This window comes from Mustelus asterias, unplaced genomic scaffold (assembly GCF_964213995.1).
Source record: "Mustelus asterias unplaced genomic scaffold, sMusAst1.hap1.1 HAP1_SCAFFOLD_912, whole genome shotgun sequence".
NCBI lineage: Eukaryota > Metazoa > Chordata > Chondrichthyes > Carcharhiniformes > Triakidae > Mustelus > Mustelus asterias.
Window position 1 is genome coordinate 45,001 of NW_027590858.1, and position 16,777 is coordinate 61,777.

The following is a 16,777-nucleotide window of genomic DNA, read 5'->3' on the forward strand; positions in this document are numbered from 1 at the left end:
CACTCAGCCCTTCAGCCCTCCTGCCCCATTCTTTCAGATAGTCAATCCGATTGTAACCTCAACCCCACATTGCCGCTGACCCCCCGATAACCTTTCACCCCCCCTCGGTAAATCGAGAATTTATCTCCCTCTGCCTTAAAACTTTTCACAGTCTCTCCTCCCACCGCCTTTTGAGGAAGGGCGGCATGGTGGCACAGTGGGTTAGTGCTGCTGCCGCACAGCGCCAGGGACCCGGGTTCAATTCCCGGTTCGGGTCACTGTCTGTGCAGAGTCTGCACGTTCTCCCCGTGTCTGCGTGGGTTTCTTCTGGGTGCTCCGGTTTCCTCCCACAGTCTGAAAGATGTGTGGGTCAGGTGGATTGGCCATGCTAAATTGCCCCTTAGTGTCCAAAGATATGCAGGTTAGGTGGATTGGCCATGCTAAATTGCCCCTTAGTGTCCAAAGATGTGCGGGTTCGGTGGATTGGCCATGCCAAATTACCCCTTAGTGTCCCAAGGTGTGTAGGTTAGGGGGATTGGCCATGCTAAACTGCCCTTAGTGTCCAAAGATGTGCAGGTTAGGGGGATTGGCCATGCTAAATTGCCCTTAGAGTCCAAAGATGTGCAGGTTAGGGGGATTGGCCATGCCAAATTGCCCCTTAGTGTCCAAAGATGTGCAGGTTAGGTGGATTGGCCATGCCAAATTGCCCCTTAGTGTCCAAAGATGTGCGGGTTCGGTGGATTGGCCATGCCAAATTGCCCCTTAGTGTCCCAAGGTGTGTAGGTTAGGGGGATTGGCCATGCTAAACTGCCCTTAGTGTCCAAAGATGTGCAGGTTAGGGGGATTGGCCATGCTAAATTGCCCTTAGTGTCCAAAGATGTGCGGGTTCGGTGGATTGGCCATGCCAAATCGCCCCTTAGTGTCCCAAGGTGTGTAGGTTAGGGGGATTGGCCATGCTAAACTGCCCTTAGTGTCCAAAGATGTGCAGGTTAGGGGGATTGGCCATGCTAAATTGCCCTTAGTGTCCAAAGATGTGCAGGTTAGGTGGATTGGCCATGCTAAATTGCCCCTTAGTGTCCAAAGATGTGCAGGTTAGGTGGATTGGCCATGCCAAATTGCCCCTTAGTGTCCCAAGGTGTGTAGGTTAGGGTGGATTGGCCATGCTAAATTGCCCCTTAGTGTCCAAAGATGTGCAGGTTAGGTGGATTGGCCATGCTAAACTGCCCTTGGCGTCCAAAGATGTGCAGGTTAGGTGGATTGGCCGTGCCAAATTGTCCCTTACTGTCCCAAGGTGTGTAGGTTAGGTGGATTGGCCATGCTAAATTGCCCTTAGTGTACAAAGATGTGCGGGTTAGGTGGATTGGCCGTGCTAAATTGCCCTTAGTGTACAAAGATGTGTAGGTTAGGGTGGATTGGCCATGCTAAATTGCCCCTTTAGTATCCCAAGGTGTGTAGGTTAGGGTGGATTGGCCATGGTAAACTGCCCTTAGGGTCCAAAGACGTGCTGGTTAGGTGGATTAAGGTTAAAGTTTATTTATTAGTGTCACAAGTAAGGCTGACATTAACACCGCATTGAAGTTACTGTGAAATTCCCTCGTCACCACACTCCTGTTCGGGTACACTGAGGGAGAATTTAGCACGGCCAATGCATCCTAACCAGCACATCTTTCAGACTGTGGAAGGAAACTGGAGAACCCGGGGGAAACCCACGCAGACACGGGGAGAACGTACAGACTCCACACAGACAGTGACCCGAGTCTGGAGTCGAACCCGGGTCCCTGGCACTGTGAGGCAGCAGTGCTAACCCGCTGTGCCACCGTGCCGCCCTTCAAACATCTCCGTCACATGTCCTCTCAGCCTTCTCCTCTCCAAGGAGAACAGTCCCAACCTCTCCAATCCGTCCTCGTGACTGAAGTCTGGATGACTCTTAAGTGACCCCTGTCACGGCCGATTCAGCCACTCAGTTCAAGGGTTAGGTAGCCGACACTGGCCTTGCCAGCGATGCCCACATCCCGTGAAATAATTTTTAAAATAAAATCTGGCGCCCTGTCACGAACCAGCTTAAAGGCGGGAATTGATTCTAAATCATCCATTTAGTTAACAATCTGACCTTGGCAGCTCACAGAAGGGTTGCAAAGGTTGCAGATAACACCCAGTTGGGTAGTTAATGGTTAACGGTTTAGGGTTATTAAGTTTATTTATTAGTCACAAGTCGGCTGACATTAACACTGCAATGAAGTTACTGTGAAAATCTCCTAGTCACCACACTCCTGTTGGGGTACACGGAGGGAGAATTTAGCATGGCCAATCCACCCTAACCCGCACGTCTTTCGGACTGTGGGAGGAAACCGGAGCACCCGGAGGAAACCCACGCAGAGAACGTGCAAACTCCACACAGACAGTGACCCGAGCCGGGAATCGAACCCGGGTCCCTGGCGCTGTGAGGCAGCAGTGCTAACCTGCTGTGCTACCCACCGATGCGGACTACGAGAAGGTAAATGAATAAAAGTAATAAACTGAGGAATGGGTGTGTTTATGACAATAAAGAACAAGGGGTTTATTTTGGTAGAAACTCTCAGGAGGCCCCAGGGCGGATGGTACGACTGGGAATGGGATAGAGGAGCCAAAGTTTGCATATCGTGACAAACAGCTCAGCTGATTCGCCAGACTGTTCATAAAAAACCTCAAACAAAGCAGAGGTTTTCAATTTCAGACGGATACAATTCAAAGATAAAACTATACAGAACCATAGAGTCCCTACAGTGCAGAAAGAGGCCATCCGGCCCATCGAGTCAGCACTGCCTCTCCGAAAAACCATCCCCACTTAGGCACCCCCTCCCGCCCTATCCCTGTAACCCCGCGCATTGGGGTAATTTAACCAATCCACCTAACCTGCACATCTTTGGACACTAAGGGGCAATTTAGCACGGCCAATCCACCTAACCCGCACATCTTTGGACACTAAGGGGCAATTTAGCACGGCCAATCCACCTAACCCGCATATCTTTGGACACTAAGGGGCAATTTAGCATGGCCAATCCACCTAACCTGCACAACTTTGGACACTAAGGGGTAATTTAGCATGGCCAATCCACCTAACCTGCACATCTTTGGACACTAAGGGACAATTTAGCACGGTCAATCCACCTAACCTACACATCTTTCGACACTAAGTGGCAGTTTAGCATGGCCAATCCACCTAACCTGCACATCTTTGGACACTAAGGGACAATTTAGCACGGCCAATCCACCTAACCTACACATCTTTGGACACTAAGTGGCAATTTAGCATGGCCAATCCACCTAACCCGCATATCTTTGGATACTAAGGGACAATTTAGCATGGCCAATCCACCGAACCCGCACATCTTTAGACACTAAGGGGCAATTTAGCACGGCCAATCCACCTAACCTGCACATCTTTGGACACTAAGGGTCAATTTAGCATGGCCAATCCACCTAACCTGCACATCTTTGGACACTAAGGGGCAATTTAGCATAGCCAATCCACCTAACCTGCACATCTTTGGACACTAAGGGGAAATTTAGCATGGCCAATCCACCTAACCTGCACATCTTTGGACACTAAGGGGAAATTTAGCATGGCCAATCCACCTAACCCGCATATCTTTGGATACTAAGGGGCAATTTAGCATGGCCAATCCACCTAACCTGCACATCTTTCAGACTGAGGGAGGAAACCGGAGCACCCGGAGGAAACCCACGCAGGTGGAGGGAGGGGTGGTGGGAGAAAGTGCAAACTCCCACATAGATCCAAGCTGGGAATCGAACCCAGGTCCCTGGCGCTGTGAGGCAGCAGCGCTAATCACTGTGCTGCCCTTGGGAGGTTAATGTGCCCAGTTTTTTGTTTACAAGGGATGGTTGTGGGGTGAGAAACTTCGGGGGGTAGATTCGGTGACCCAGGCGAATTCGGCTCCCAAAGTTCTCAGAGCTCCTGTCTCCAGTCATAGCCGGGCCTCGAGGCAGGGTGGGTCCTTTCTTTTGAGTCACGGGGATTGTGTTTGCGAAGGAATTAAACTTCACACACGCGCAGCTTTGTACAGCTGTTTAATTGACTGTAAATAGCTGCGTCAGGCCAGAGGAACACTCAACACCTCAGCTTTCACCTTCGTCACAGGCTCAGCCAGACTCTCCCTTGTTGACGCATCGCAACACTCTCGAGGAGTGTTGGGTTCCCAGCTTTGGGAGGCAGCTTCGGAGCTCTCCCGTCCTCCCCGCAGTTAAAAGAGGGTTTAGATTACCAGGAGAAAGGGCACAGATTGCAACAAGCTCGCGTTCCCTTGAGAAGGGAGGCGCCGGACCGGTCTAATTGAGGTGTTTAGCGCGATTAGGGGATCCGATTGTCTTGTTAAGAGAGATTACTCCCTCTGGCAGGGACAGGCTGAGAGGGCAGTGCCTTAGAACGAGAGGAGGCGGTGTACGGTGACACAGTGGTTAGCACTGCTGCCTCACAGAACCAGGGATCCGGGTTCGATCCATGGCTCGGGTCACCGTCTGTGCGGAGTCTGCACATTCTCCCCGTGTCTGTGTGAGTTGCCTCCGGCTGCTCCGGTTTCCTCCCACAGTCCAAAGATGTGCAGGTTAGGTGGATTGGCCATGCTAAATTGCCACTTAGTGTCTAAAGCTGTGTCGGTTAGGTGGATTGGCTGTGCTAAATTGCCCCTTAGTGTCCAAAGATGTGCAGATTCGATGGATTGGCCATGTTAAATTGCCCCTTAGTGTCCAAAGATGTGTAGGTTAGGTGGATTGGCCATGCTAAATTGCCCCTTGGTGTCCAAAGATGTGCAGGTTCGATGGATTGACCATATTAAATTGCCCCTTAGTGTTCAAAGATGTGTAGGTTGGGTGGATTGGCCATGCTAAATTGCCCCTTAGTGTCCAAAGATGTGCAGGTTAGGTGGATTGGCCATGCTAAATTGCCCCTTAGTGTCCAAAGATGTGCAGGTTAGGTGGATTGGCCATGCTAAATAGTCCCTTAGTGTCCAAAGATGTGCAGGTTAGGTGGATTGGCCTTGCTAAGTTGTCCCTTGTAATGTCAGGGGGATTAGCAGGGTAAATACGTGGGGTTATGGGGACAGGGCCTGGGATTGTTGTTGGCGCAGACTCGATGGGTCGAATGGCCTCACTCTGCACTGAAGGGATTCTATGATTCTGTGAGGTTTTTCTAAATTCATTGGTGGGACACGGGCGTCGCTGGCTGGGCCATCATTTATTGCCCATCCCTAGTTGCCCTTGGAGGGCAGTTGAGCGTCAACCACATTGCTGTGGCTCTGGAGTCACATGTAGGCCAGACCGGGGTAAGGACGGCAGAGTTCCTTCCCTAAAGGGAACCAGATGGATTTTTCCGACACTGGGTCATCAGTAGATTCTTAATTCCAGATTATTTTTTATTGAATTTGAATTCCACCGTCTGCTGTGGCGAGATTCGAACCCAGGTCTCCCAGAACGTTAGCTGAGCTTCGAGCGATAATACCACTCGGCCATCGCCTGCCCTCTGCAGTGACAGCCAAAGTGAGAAATGAGATAGTCCTTACCTTCCATGGTCTTCAAGTCATTTTTCTGTTTCTCAGCCCCTTCACCCATTTTCTTCTGGAAAGAGAGGGCAAAAAAAAAACCTTATGCAACAATGACTTGCGTTTTTACAGCACCTTGAATAACTATGTGGATTGATGAAGCGCCTTTAAGATAATTACATAAGAACATAAGGAGCAGGAGTAGGCCATCTGGCCCCTCGAGCCTGCTCCGCCATTCAATAAGATCGTGGCTGATCTTTTTGTGGACTCAGCTCCACTTACCCGCCCGCTCCCCTTAATTCCTTTACTGTTAAAAAATCTATCTATCCTTGCCTGAAGAACATTCAATGAGGTAGCCTCAACTGGGCAGGGAATTCCACAGATTCACAACCCTTTGGGTGAAGAAGTTCCTCCTCAACTCAGTCCTAAATCTGCTCCCCTTTATTTTGAGGCCATGACCCCTAGTTCTGGTTTCACCCGCCAGTGGAAACAACCTCCCTGCTTCTATCTTATCTATTCCCTTCATAATCTTATATGTTTCTATAAGATCTCCCCTCATTCTTCTGAATTCCAATGAGTATAGCCCCAGTCTACTCAGTCTCTCCTCATAAGCCAACCCTCTCAACTCCGGAATCAACCTAGTGAATCTCCTCTGCGCCCCCTCCAGTGCCAGTATATCCTTTCTCAAGTAAGGAGACCAAAACTGTACACAGTACTCCAGGTGTGGCCTCACCAGCACCTTATACAGCTGCAACATAACCTCGCTGTTTTTAAACTCCATCCCTCGAGCAATGAAGGACAAAATTCCATTTGCCTTCTTAATTACCTGCTGCACCTGCAAACCAACTCCTTGAGATTCCTGCACAAGGACACCCAGGTCCCTCTGCACAGCAGCATGCTGCAACTTTTTACCATTTAAATAATGGTCCATTTTGCTGTTATTCCGACCAAAATGGATGACCTCACATTTACCAACATTGTACTCCATCTGCCAGACCCTCGCCCACTCACTTAGACTATCTATATCACGTTGCAGACTTTCAGCATCCTCTGCACACTTTGTTCTGCCACTCATCTTAGTGTCATCTGCGAATTTTGGCACACTACACTTAGAGTCATAGAGGTTTACAGCAGGGAAACAGGCCCTTCGGCCCAACTTGTCCATACCGCCCCTTTTTTTAACCCTAAGCTAGTCCCAATTGCCCACATTTGGCCCATATCTCTCTATACCCATCTTACCCGTGTAACTGTCTAAACGCTTTTTAAAAGCTAAAATTGTACCCGCCTCTACTACTACCTCTGGCAGCTTGTTCCAGACACTCACCACCCTCTGTGTGAAAAAATTGCCCCTTTGGACACTTTTGTATCTCTCCCCTCTCACCTTAAACCTATGACCTCTAGTTTTAGACTCCCCTACCTTTGGGAAAAGATATCGACTATCTAGCTGATCTGTGCCCCTCATTACTTTATAGACCTCTATAAGGTCACCCCTCAGCCTCCTACGCTCCAGAGAAAAAAGTCCCAGTCTATCCAGCCTCTCCTTATAACTCCAAACCCCATAATATTATAACTCCCCAACTCCAAATCACCTATGTAAATTGTAAACAATTGCGGGTCCCAACACTGATCCCTGAGGCACGCGACTAGTCACTAATTAAAAATGTCCTCACCATGGTAGTGCTTGTGAAACAGGATTTGTAGAGAATTCCAAACATCACCCTCTGAGTGAAGAAATGGCCAACTCTCAATACAAAATGGCCGACTCTCTTGCCCGGGTCTGATGTCACCTGATTCATGACACACCAGCCAGGGGGAACATCTCTGCACCCGCGCCCTCACACCCTGATAGACTCAGTGGAGCCCACCAATTCATCCTTTGAAACTCTTAAGAGGCCCAATTTCCTGAACCTCTCCTCATAAAACAATGCGGCCCTCCCCCAGAGATTAGCCTGCAGAAGCTCCATGGGAGCTTGGATAAGGGGGTGCGGGGGGGCGGGGGGGCGGGATAAATAAGAGTCCAAAGCTGTGCACTGTACTCCAGATGAGATCTCGCGAAGGCTGGGGAGTGGTTTGACGTCATTGGCTAAACCAGCATTTAGTATCCATCCCAAATCAAGAAACGGCCTTCTTGAACCGTGGCACAGTGCTGGGCAGTTTGAGTGGCCCACTAGACTATGTCAGCGGGCCTTTTAGCGTTAACCAGCCTGGAGCCACTTGTCATGGAATCATAGACTTTCGCAGCACTGTCTGGGATTCGAACCCCGTACAGTTCCCTGGGTCCCTGGATTACTATCCCAGTTTACAAAACCACAGCACCACTAACTACACCGTTCACTCCCTCCCCACAGATGCTGCTGAGTTTATTCAGTCCTTTCCGTTTTAAATTTTAACACGAAGGAAGTTCTTAAAGTTTATTTATAAGTGTCACAAGTTGGCTTACATTAACACTGCGATGAAGTTACTGTGAAAATCCCCCAGTCACCACACTCCTGTTCGGGTTACACTGAGGGAGAATTTAGCATGGCCAATCCACCTAACCTACACATCTTTGGACACTAAGGGGCAATTTAGCACGGCCAATGCACCAAACTACACATCTTTGGACACTAAGAGGCAATTTAGCATGGCCAATCCACCTAACCAGCACGTCTTGGGACACTAAGGGGCAATTTAGCATGGCCAATCCACCCAACCTGCACATCTTTCGACTCTAAGGGGCAATTTAGCATGGCCAATCCACCTAACCTGCACGGTGGCACAGTGGGTTAGCACGACTGCTTAGCAGTGCGAAGGACCCGGCTTCGATTCCCGGCTCGGGTCACTGTCTGTGTGGAGTCTGCACGTTCTCCCCGTGTCTGCGTGGGTTTCCTCCGGGTGCTCCAGTTTCCTCCCACAATCTGAAAGACGTGCTGGTTAGGGTGCATTGACCCGACTAAGTGCCGGACTGTGGCGAGTAAGGGGAATTCCACAGTAACTTCATTGCAGTGTTAATGTAAACCTGACTTGTGACTAATAAATAAACTTTAAACTTTACTTTCTTTGGACACTAAGGGGCAATTTAGCATGGCCAATGCACCCTAACCAGCACGTCTTTCGACTCTAAGGGGCAATTTAGCATGGCCAATGCACCTAACCAGCACATCTCGGGACACTAAGGGGCAATTTAGCATGGCCAATCCACCTAACCTGCACATCTCGGGACACTAAGAGGCAATTTAGCATGGCAAATCCACCTAACCTGCACGGTGGCACAGTGGTTAGCACGACTGCTTAGCAGCGCGAAGGACCCGGCTTCGATTCCCGGCTCGGGTCACTGTCTGTGTGGAGTCTACACATTCTCCCCGTGTCTGCGTGGGTTTCCCCCGGGTGTTCCAGTTTCCTCCCACAATCTGAAAGACGTGCTGGTTAGGGTGCATTGACCCGACTAAGTGCCGGACTGTGGCGAGTAAGGGGAATTCCACAGTAACTTCATTGCAGTGTTAATGTAAACCTGACTTGTGACTAATAAATAAACTTTGAACTTTACTTTCTTTGGACGCTAAGGGGCAATTTAGCACGGCCAATGCACCCTAACCAGCACGTCTTCCGGACTGTGGGAGGAAACCGGAGGAAACCCACGCAGACACGGGGAGAACGTGCAGACTCCGCACAGACAGTGACCCGAGACCGGGAATGGAACCCAAGTCCCCGGCGCTGTGAGGCAACAGTGCAAACCACCCTGCTTTGTGTGTCTTGAGAGAGAAGGGTTGGCTGAAACCTTGGTTGTGATCTCTGTCGGCAGGAGGCATGACCTTTCGTCAATAAAAACAGAAAGTGCTGGACATTTCTTTGCCAGTCAGAGGCGTGAGTTTGGGTTCCAGTTGTTCATTGTCTCTCGTTTGACTCAAGCGCGGTTCTCCAGAACATGACCTGACAGAACAATGGGAAATCATGGTGATAACCTGCTGAATGATTCTGATAAACAAACATTTGTTCTGGGGAGAAGTGCATGGGTTGTGATTACTGTTCGTCCCTCCCCCTAGCACCTGGAGTCTTTATGAGTGAGCAATTTATGCTGGCAAACATTTTAACAGTGAGAAGTTTCACAACACCAGGTTAAAGTCCAACAGGTTTATTTGGTAACCCGACTCGGACTTGCACGGACTCGAGGCACTGATTTGCCTTCCTCATGGAAGGGTGGAATCTTACAGCCCTTGCCATGGGGGTTTTACATTCTTGTTGGCAGGATTTTTCCATCCTGCGGGGGATGGGCAGGGAGGGTTGGTTTCCAGTCCCGTTGATGAGATTTTGTCATTCTGTCAGTGGAGTTTTCCAGTCCCCGGTGACCGGATTTTCCAGTTCTGTCAGCAGGGTTTTCCAGTCCTGTCAGCAGGGTTTTCCAGTCACGTTGGTGGGATTTGACTACCCTATCTGCAAGGGTTTCTGGTCCTGCTGGTGGAATTTTCCAGTTCTGTTGATGGGATTTTCCAGTTCTGTCGACACGATTTTCCAGTTCTGTCGACACGATTTTCCAGTCCTGTCAATGGGGTTTTCCCGTTCTGTCGATGGGATTTTCCAGTCCTGTCAATGGGGGTTTCCTGTTCTGTCGATGGGATTCTCCAGTCCTGTCAATGGGGTTTTCCAGTTCTGTTGATGGGATTTTCCAGTCCTGTCAATGGGGTTTTCCAGTTCTGTTGATGGGGTTTTCCAGTTCTGTCGACGGGAATGTCCAGCCCTGCCAATGGGGTTTTCCTGTCCTGTCAACAGGATTTTTTCATTCGGTCAGTGGAATTTTCCAGTCTTGGCGACAGATTTTTTAGTTCTGTCGCCGAGATTTTCCAGTTCTGTTGGCGGAATTTTCCAGTCTTGTCGATGGGAATTTCCCGTCCCGTCAACATGATTTTGTCATTCTGTCAGTGGAATTTTCTAGTTCTGGTGACAGCATTTTCCAGTTCTGTCAACAGGATTCTCCAGTCCCGTTGGTGGGATTTTACTATTGTATCGATGAGGTTTTCTGGTCCTGTCGGTGGAAATTTCATGTAGTGTTGGTGGAATTTTCCAGTCCTGGTGAGTGGATTTTCCAGTTCTGTCGACAGGATTTTCTAGTCCTGACAACAGGATTTTCCTGTTCTGTCGACAGGATTCTCCCATTCTGTCATTAGAATTTTCCAATCCTGGTGACAGCAGTTTCCAGTTCTGCCGACATGATTCTCTCATCCTGTCGGTGGGGTGTTCCAGTCCTATCAGTGGAATATTCCAGTCGTGGTGGTGTAATTTTCCAGTCCTGTCGATGAGATTTCCCAGTCCTGCTGATGAGATTTTCCAGCCCTGTCGATGAGATTTTCCAGTCCCGATGAAATTTTCCAGTCCTGTCAATGGGATTTTCCAGTCTTATTGGTGGGTGTTTACCATCCTGTGGGTGGAGTTTTCCAGTCCTGTGTCGGCAGGATATTCCAGTCTCGTTGGAGGGATTTTCCAGTCCTGTTGGTGGGAGTGCCCCATCCCTTTGTCAGGGTCTTCCAGTCACTTCTGTGGGGATTTCCAGTCCCACCGAGGTTTTCCCATCCCGCTGGAGGGGTTTTCCCACCGTGCTGGTGGGGTTTTCCGTTCCCGTTGGCAGGATTTTCCACTCCCGTCGACAGCCTTATCCAGTCCCGCAGAAGTCGAGGGACCTTTGAATGGCTTGCCGCATTTTCCGGGTGCCTCCCCCACCACCGCCCCCCCCACAATTCCGAGGGAGGAAAATTAAATTTGGCCGCCAGGGAAACAGTGGAGGGTTTTAAAGGGTGAAAATATCGCTCATACTGCGTTTATATAACTGTCACCAAACATCTCGGGCTGCGTTCAGGGTGGACCTGTTCGAGATCGGAGAATCCCACCCTGTGTCTCTAACACCCTTCATTTGCTGCCCCCCGTCCTATCAGCAGCATGTTCTGCTTCACTGTCGGCAGGACTGGAAGACCTGGCCGGAAAATCCCACCCTATATTTCTCCCTCTCTGTATCTCCCGATCTCACTCCCTTCCCCCACTCTCTGATGCGCGACAATCAACACGAGGTACAAGGCTTCAGCTATTGAAGGCTTTTATTAGCAAACAATGGAACTAACTAACACGAGTACACCAATTCAGACTGGAGGGGTCCCGCCTGAGCAGAGGGTCTTATACCTCTCCCCAGGAGGCGGGGCCCAACCGGGATGTGCCATAACAACATCTACCACAGGTAAACACCCTAACCCAACAACATTATACAACCCCCACAGTGGCAACACCCTAACCCAACAGTAACATAGGAATAACCCCACAGTGGTAACCAACGATGGTTCACCACATTCACCCCTCCTTTAAAAACAAAGGCCGGCGGGGTGCGAAAACAGGTCACATATATACAAAATTCACAAGTCCAGACGGTCTGGAGGACCGCACCATCGCTGTGATCTCCTCAACACCGGTTGCGACACCGGAGCAGGTGCTTGCGGTGGCGTTCTCTCCAAAACAGCGTCCGGCTGTCCCCTCAAGGACTCCCGGGCTGGTTGACGCTGGTGAGGCGATGGTGCAGGGGATCCTGGAACCTTCTGTGGTGGCGCCGATCTCCGAGTCTCAGGCAAGCTGTACATGGGAGTATAACTGTTATGCACTGGTCCCGGTGCTGACCGCGCCACGTCTGGGGAAGAAATAAGTGATAGGGGATTCGTGACAGGGGGTATGGGAGCGACAGGAGTTGCTACGTCCCCTGCGGGCGCCAGGTCTCGAATCGAGACTGTGTCCTCTCGCCCGTCAGGATATGCCACATAGGCATACTGAGGGTTGGCGTGGAGGAGTTGGACCGGTTCGACCAAGGGGTCGGACTTGCGGGCCCTCACATGTCGCCACAGAAGGACGGGTCCTGGGTACGTCAACCAGGCTGGTAAGGAGATCCCCGAGGACGACTTCCGAGGGAATGAGAACATCCTCTCGTGGGGAGTAGCATTGGTTGCCGTACACAGGAGGGAGCGAATGGAATGAAGCGCATTTGGAAGGACCTCCTGCCAACGGGAGACTGGAAGGCCCCTGGATTTCAGCGCCAGTAGGACAGCCTTCCAGACTGTAGCATTCTCCCTCTCCACCTGTCCGTTACCCCTAGGGTTGTAGCTCGTGGTTCTACTAGAGGCAATCCCGTATGAGAGCAGGAATTGCCTCAAGTCGTTACTCATGAACGACGAGCCCCTGTCGCTATGTATGTAGCAGGGGTACCCGAACAGGGTAAAAAGATCACTGAATGCCTTAATCACTGTGGCAGTCGACGTGTCCACACAGGGGCAACAAACGGGAACCGGGGGTATTCATCTATTATATTGAGAAAATAGACATTCCGGTCCGTTGAGGGAAGGGGGCCCTTAAAATCCACACTCAGCCTCTCGAAGGGGCGAGTGGCCTTGACTAATTGTGCCCGGTCCGGTCGATAAAAGTGCGGTTTGCATTCCGCGCAAATCCGACAGCTTCTTGTTACTGACCTGACATCCTCCACCGAGTAGGGCAGGTTGCGGGCTTTTACGAAGTGGTAGAGTCGGGTGACTCCAGGATGGCACAGGTCATTGTGGAGAGCCTTCAAGCGGTCCTCCTGCATGATGGCGCATGTTCCGCGCGAGAGGGCATCCGAGGGCTCATTGAGCTTCCCTGGACGATACATAATATCGTAATTATAGGTGGAGAGCTCAATTCTCCACCGCAAGATCTTATCATTCTTGATCTTGCCCCTCTGCGTGTTACTGAACATAAACGCCACGGATCGTTGATCCGTGATCAGGGTGAACCGCTTCCCCGCCAGGTAATGGCGCCAGTGTCTGATAGCCTCCACAATGGCCTGAGCCTCCTTCTCCACCGCTGAGTGCCGAATTTCGGGGCCTTGAAGGGTGCGGGAAAAAAACGCGACGGGCCTGCCTGGTTTAGTGTGGCGGCCAGGGCGAAATCAGATGCATCACTTTCCACCTGAAAAGGGATGGATTCATCCACCGCGTGCATCGTGGCTTTCGCAATGTCGCTTTTCAAAGCCTTGAAGGCCAATTGGGCCTCCGGCGTGAGTGGGAAGGTCGTGGACTTGATGAGCGGACGGGCTTTGTCCGCGTAGTTGGGGACCCACTGCGCATAATACGAAAAGAAGCCGAGGCATCTCCTCAGTGCTTTTGTGCTAGCGGGCAAGGGAAGTTCAGTAAGGGGGCGCATACGGTCTGGATCAGGGCCGATGACCCCGTTTTCCACCACGTATCCAAGGATAGCTAACCTGCGCGTACGGAATACGCACTTCTCCCTGTTATAGGTCAGATTCAGGCGAGATGCAGTGCGCAGAAAGTTTTGGAGATTCGTGTCATGGTCCTGCTGGTCATGGCCGCAGATGGTGACGTTATCCAGGTACGGGAAGGTAGCCCGCAACCCGTTCTGGTCCACCATTCGGTCCATAGCACGCTGGAAGACCGAGACCCCATTGGTGACACCAAATGGAACCCTAAGAAACTGGTATAGACGACCATCCGCCTCAAAAGCCGTGTATTGTCGGTCCTCTGGGCGGATGGGGAGTTGATGGTAGGCGGACTTAAGGTCTATGGTAGAGAACACCCGGTACTGCGCAATCTGATTGACCATATCAGATATGCGCGGGAGAGGATACGCATCCAGCTGCGTATAACGGTTAATGGTCTGACTGTAGTCGATGACCATCCGAGGTTTGTTCCCGCTTTTAACCACCACGACCTGCGCTCTCCACGGACTAGCACTGGCCTGTATGATCCCTTCTTTGAGGAGCCGCTGAACCTCAGATCTGATAAAGATCCGGTCTTCAGCGCTGTAACGCCTACTCTTAGTAGCGATGGGCTTGCAGCCTGGTACCAGATTCTTAAATAAAGAAGGTGTGGTGATTTTTAGTGTGGAGAGATTGCATGCGGGGCGCTTTGGGCAATTTGGAGGCTGCGGCTGATTCCCTACTGCCAGTGAAGGGAGTGGCCCACCGTACTGTAGGATCACACTCTTCATGTGGACCATAAAGTTTAGTCCGAGGAGAATTGGCGCGCAAAGGTGCGGTAACACAAGGAGCCTGTATCGCTCGTACATTGTGCCCTGCACCTCTAGGGTTACCATACAACGTCCTTGGATCGGTACAGACCGGGACCGTGATGCCATGGAAATTGTCTGTTTGGCAGGTAGAACCCGGAGTCCACACCTTTTTGCAGTGTCAGGGTGAATAAAACTCTCGGTGCTCCCACTGTCAAACAGACAATACACAGTACGACCATTTACCTTGATGTTCATCATGGAACAGTCAAGCCTGTGATGCTTTGTCTGGTCCAGAGAGATCGACGCCACCGTTGGCCCCTGGGCGTCACTGCATGCAGCCGAGGTTGATACTGAGGACCCCTGCTGGTCGCTCCTAGTCGTCGTCGACCACGATGGCCGCCCCCATGAATCGCACGTGGGTGAGGGCGCCAAACGTAGCGACTCCTGGTGGTCTTCCTCCTCCTCCGTCAGCCACGATGGCGCCGTCCTGGATTCGCACGTGGTCGGACCTCGTGGGTACAGCGACGCCGAAGGAGATTGTCTCCGCTCTGGAGGGTCACAGGCTGCACTGCCGTTCTTGGGCTTTGACCTGCAAACTTTAGCATAGTGCCCCTTTTTACCGCACTGACTGCAGATCACCGTTTTAGCTGGACACTGTTGCCGTGGATGCTTGGCTCCGCCGCAAAAATAGCACCGCTGGCCGCCTGGAGCTGCCGCTGTCGTCGGATCGATATGGGAGCGCGAGCCCGTGGGGCGAGGAGGGATTTGTGCTTGCCCCTGCCACGTTGTCTCCACGTGGTCTTCGGGGTACAGAGCCAAGCTTTTCGACGCTGCCTCCAGCATCTCAGCCATCTCCATCGCTTGGGTCAAGTTGAGGTTCCCTTTCTCCAATAGCTTGAGCCGGATGTACGAGGACCCTACCCCTGCTACGAACGCATCTCGGGCGAGGTCGTACATATATTGCTCTGCCGACACATCTTTGCAGTCGCAGCCCCTGGCAAGCTGCAGGAGCTCATTGGTGTAGTCCTCCATGGTTTCGCCCGACTGCCGACGTCGTGTAGCGAGGAGGTAACGAGTGTGAATCTCGTTGGGTGGTCTCGTGTATCGTTTCTTCAAGAGCTCGATGGCCCTCGGGTAAGTGGTGGCCGCACGAATCGCAAGATAGACCGTGTCGCTTACCCTCGCGTGGAGGACCTGGAGTTTGTCGTCGTCCGTAGTAACTGCTGCAGAGGCTGCCAGGTAGTCCTCGAAACACTTCCACCAGTGGTCGAAGGTGTTAGCAGCACCGACCGCACGTGGGTCCAGCGTCAGACGCTCTGGTTTTAGTATTTGTTCCATACTCCCTTTACTGTCGAGAGTTTTATGTTTGCTAATAAAATTGATGCGCGACAATCAAGCACGAGGTACAAGGCTTCAGCGATTGAAGGCTTTTATTAGCAAACAATGGAACTAACTAACACGAGTACACCAATTCAGACTGGAGGGGTCCCGCTTGAGCAGAGGGTCTTATACCTCTCCCCAGGAGGCGGGGCCCGACCGGGATGTGCCATAACAACATCTACCACAGGTAAACACCCTAACCCAACAACATTATACAACCCCCACAGTGGCAACACCCTAACCCAACAGTAACATAGGAATAACCCCACAGTGGTAACCAACGATGGTTCACCACACTCTCTGCCAATTTTTCTCAACCCAACGATACCAATGTGAGGCAATGCATTTTGGAATGTCTAGTACAGATGGGAAATATACAGTAAATGGCAGAACCCTTAAGAGTATTGATAGGCAGAGGGATCTGGGTGTACAGGTACACAGGTCACTGAAAGTGGCAACGCAGGTGGAGAAGGTAGTCAGGAAGGCATACGGCATGCTTGCCTTCATCGGCCAGGGCACTGAGTTTAAAAATTGGCAAGTCATGTTGTCGTTTTATAGAGCCTTAGTTAGGCCGCACTTGGAATATAGTGTTCAATTCTGGTCACCACACTACCAGAAGGATGTGGAGGCTTTGGAGAGGGTACAGAAAAGATTTACCAGGATGTTGCCTGGTATGGAGGGCATTAGCGATGAGGAGAGATTGGAGAAACTTGGTTTGTTCTCGCTGGAGCGGCGGAGGTTGAGGGGAGACCTGATAGAAGTCTACAAGATTATGAGGGGCATGAACAGAGTGGATAGTCAGAAGCTTTTTCCCAGGGTGGAAGAGTCAATTACTCGGGGGCACAGGTTTAAGGTGCGAGGGGCAAGGTTTAAAGGAGATG

The 16,777-nt window shown here is 51.1% G+C and overlaps 1 protein-coding gene across 1 annotated transcript in view; it reads right to left on the reverse strand.

The window, feature by feature from the left end:
- Nucleotides 1-16,777, reverse strand: part of LOC144487599 (uncharacterized) — a 73,095-nt gene that overhangs the window by 13,972 nt on the left and 42,346 nt on the right. Inside the window, exon 4 of the mRNA XM_078205684.1 lies at nucleotides 5,535-5,589. Within this exon, the coding sequence (XP_078061810.1) occupies nucleotides 5,535-5,589 (55 nt within the window). The remainder of the gene's footprint in view (nucleotides 1-5,534; nucleotides 5,590-16,777) is intronic.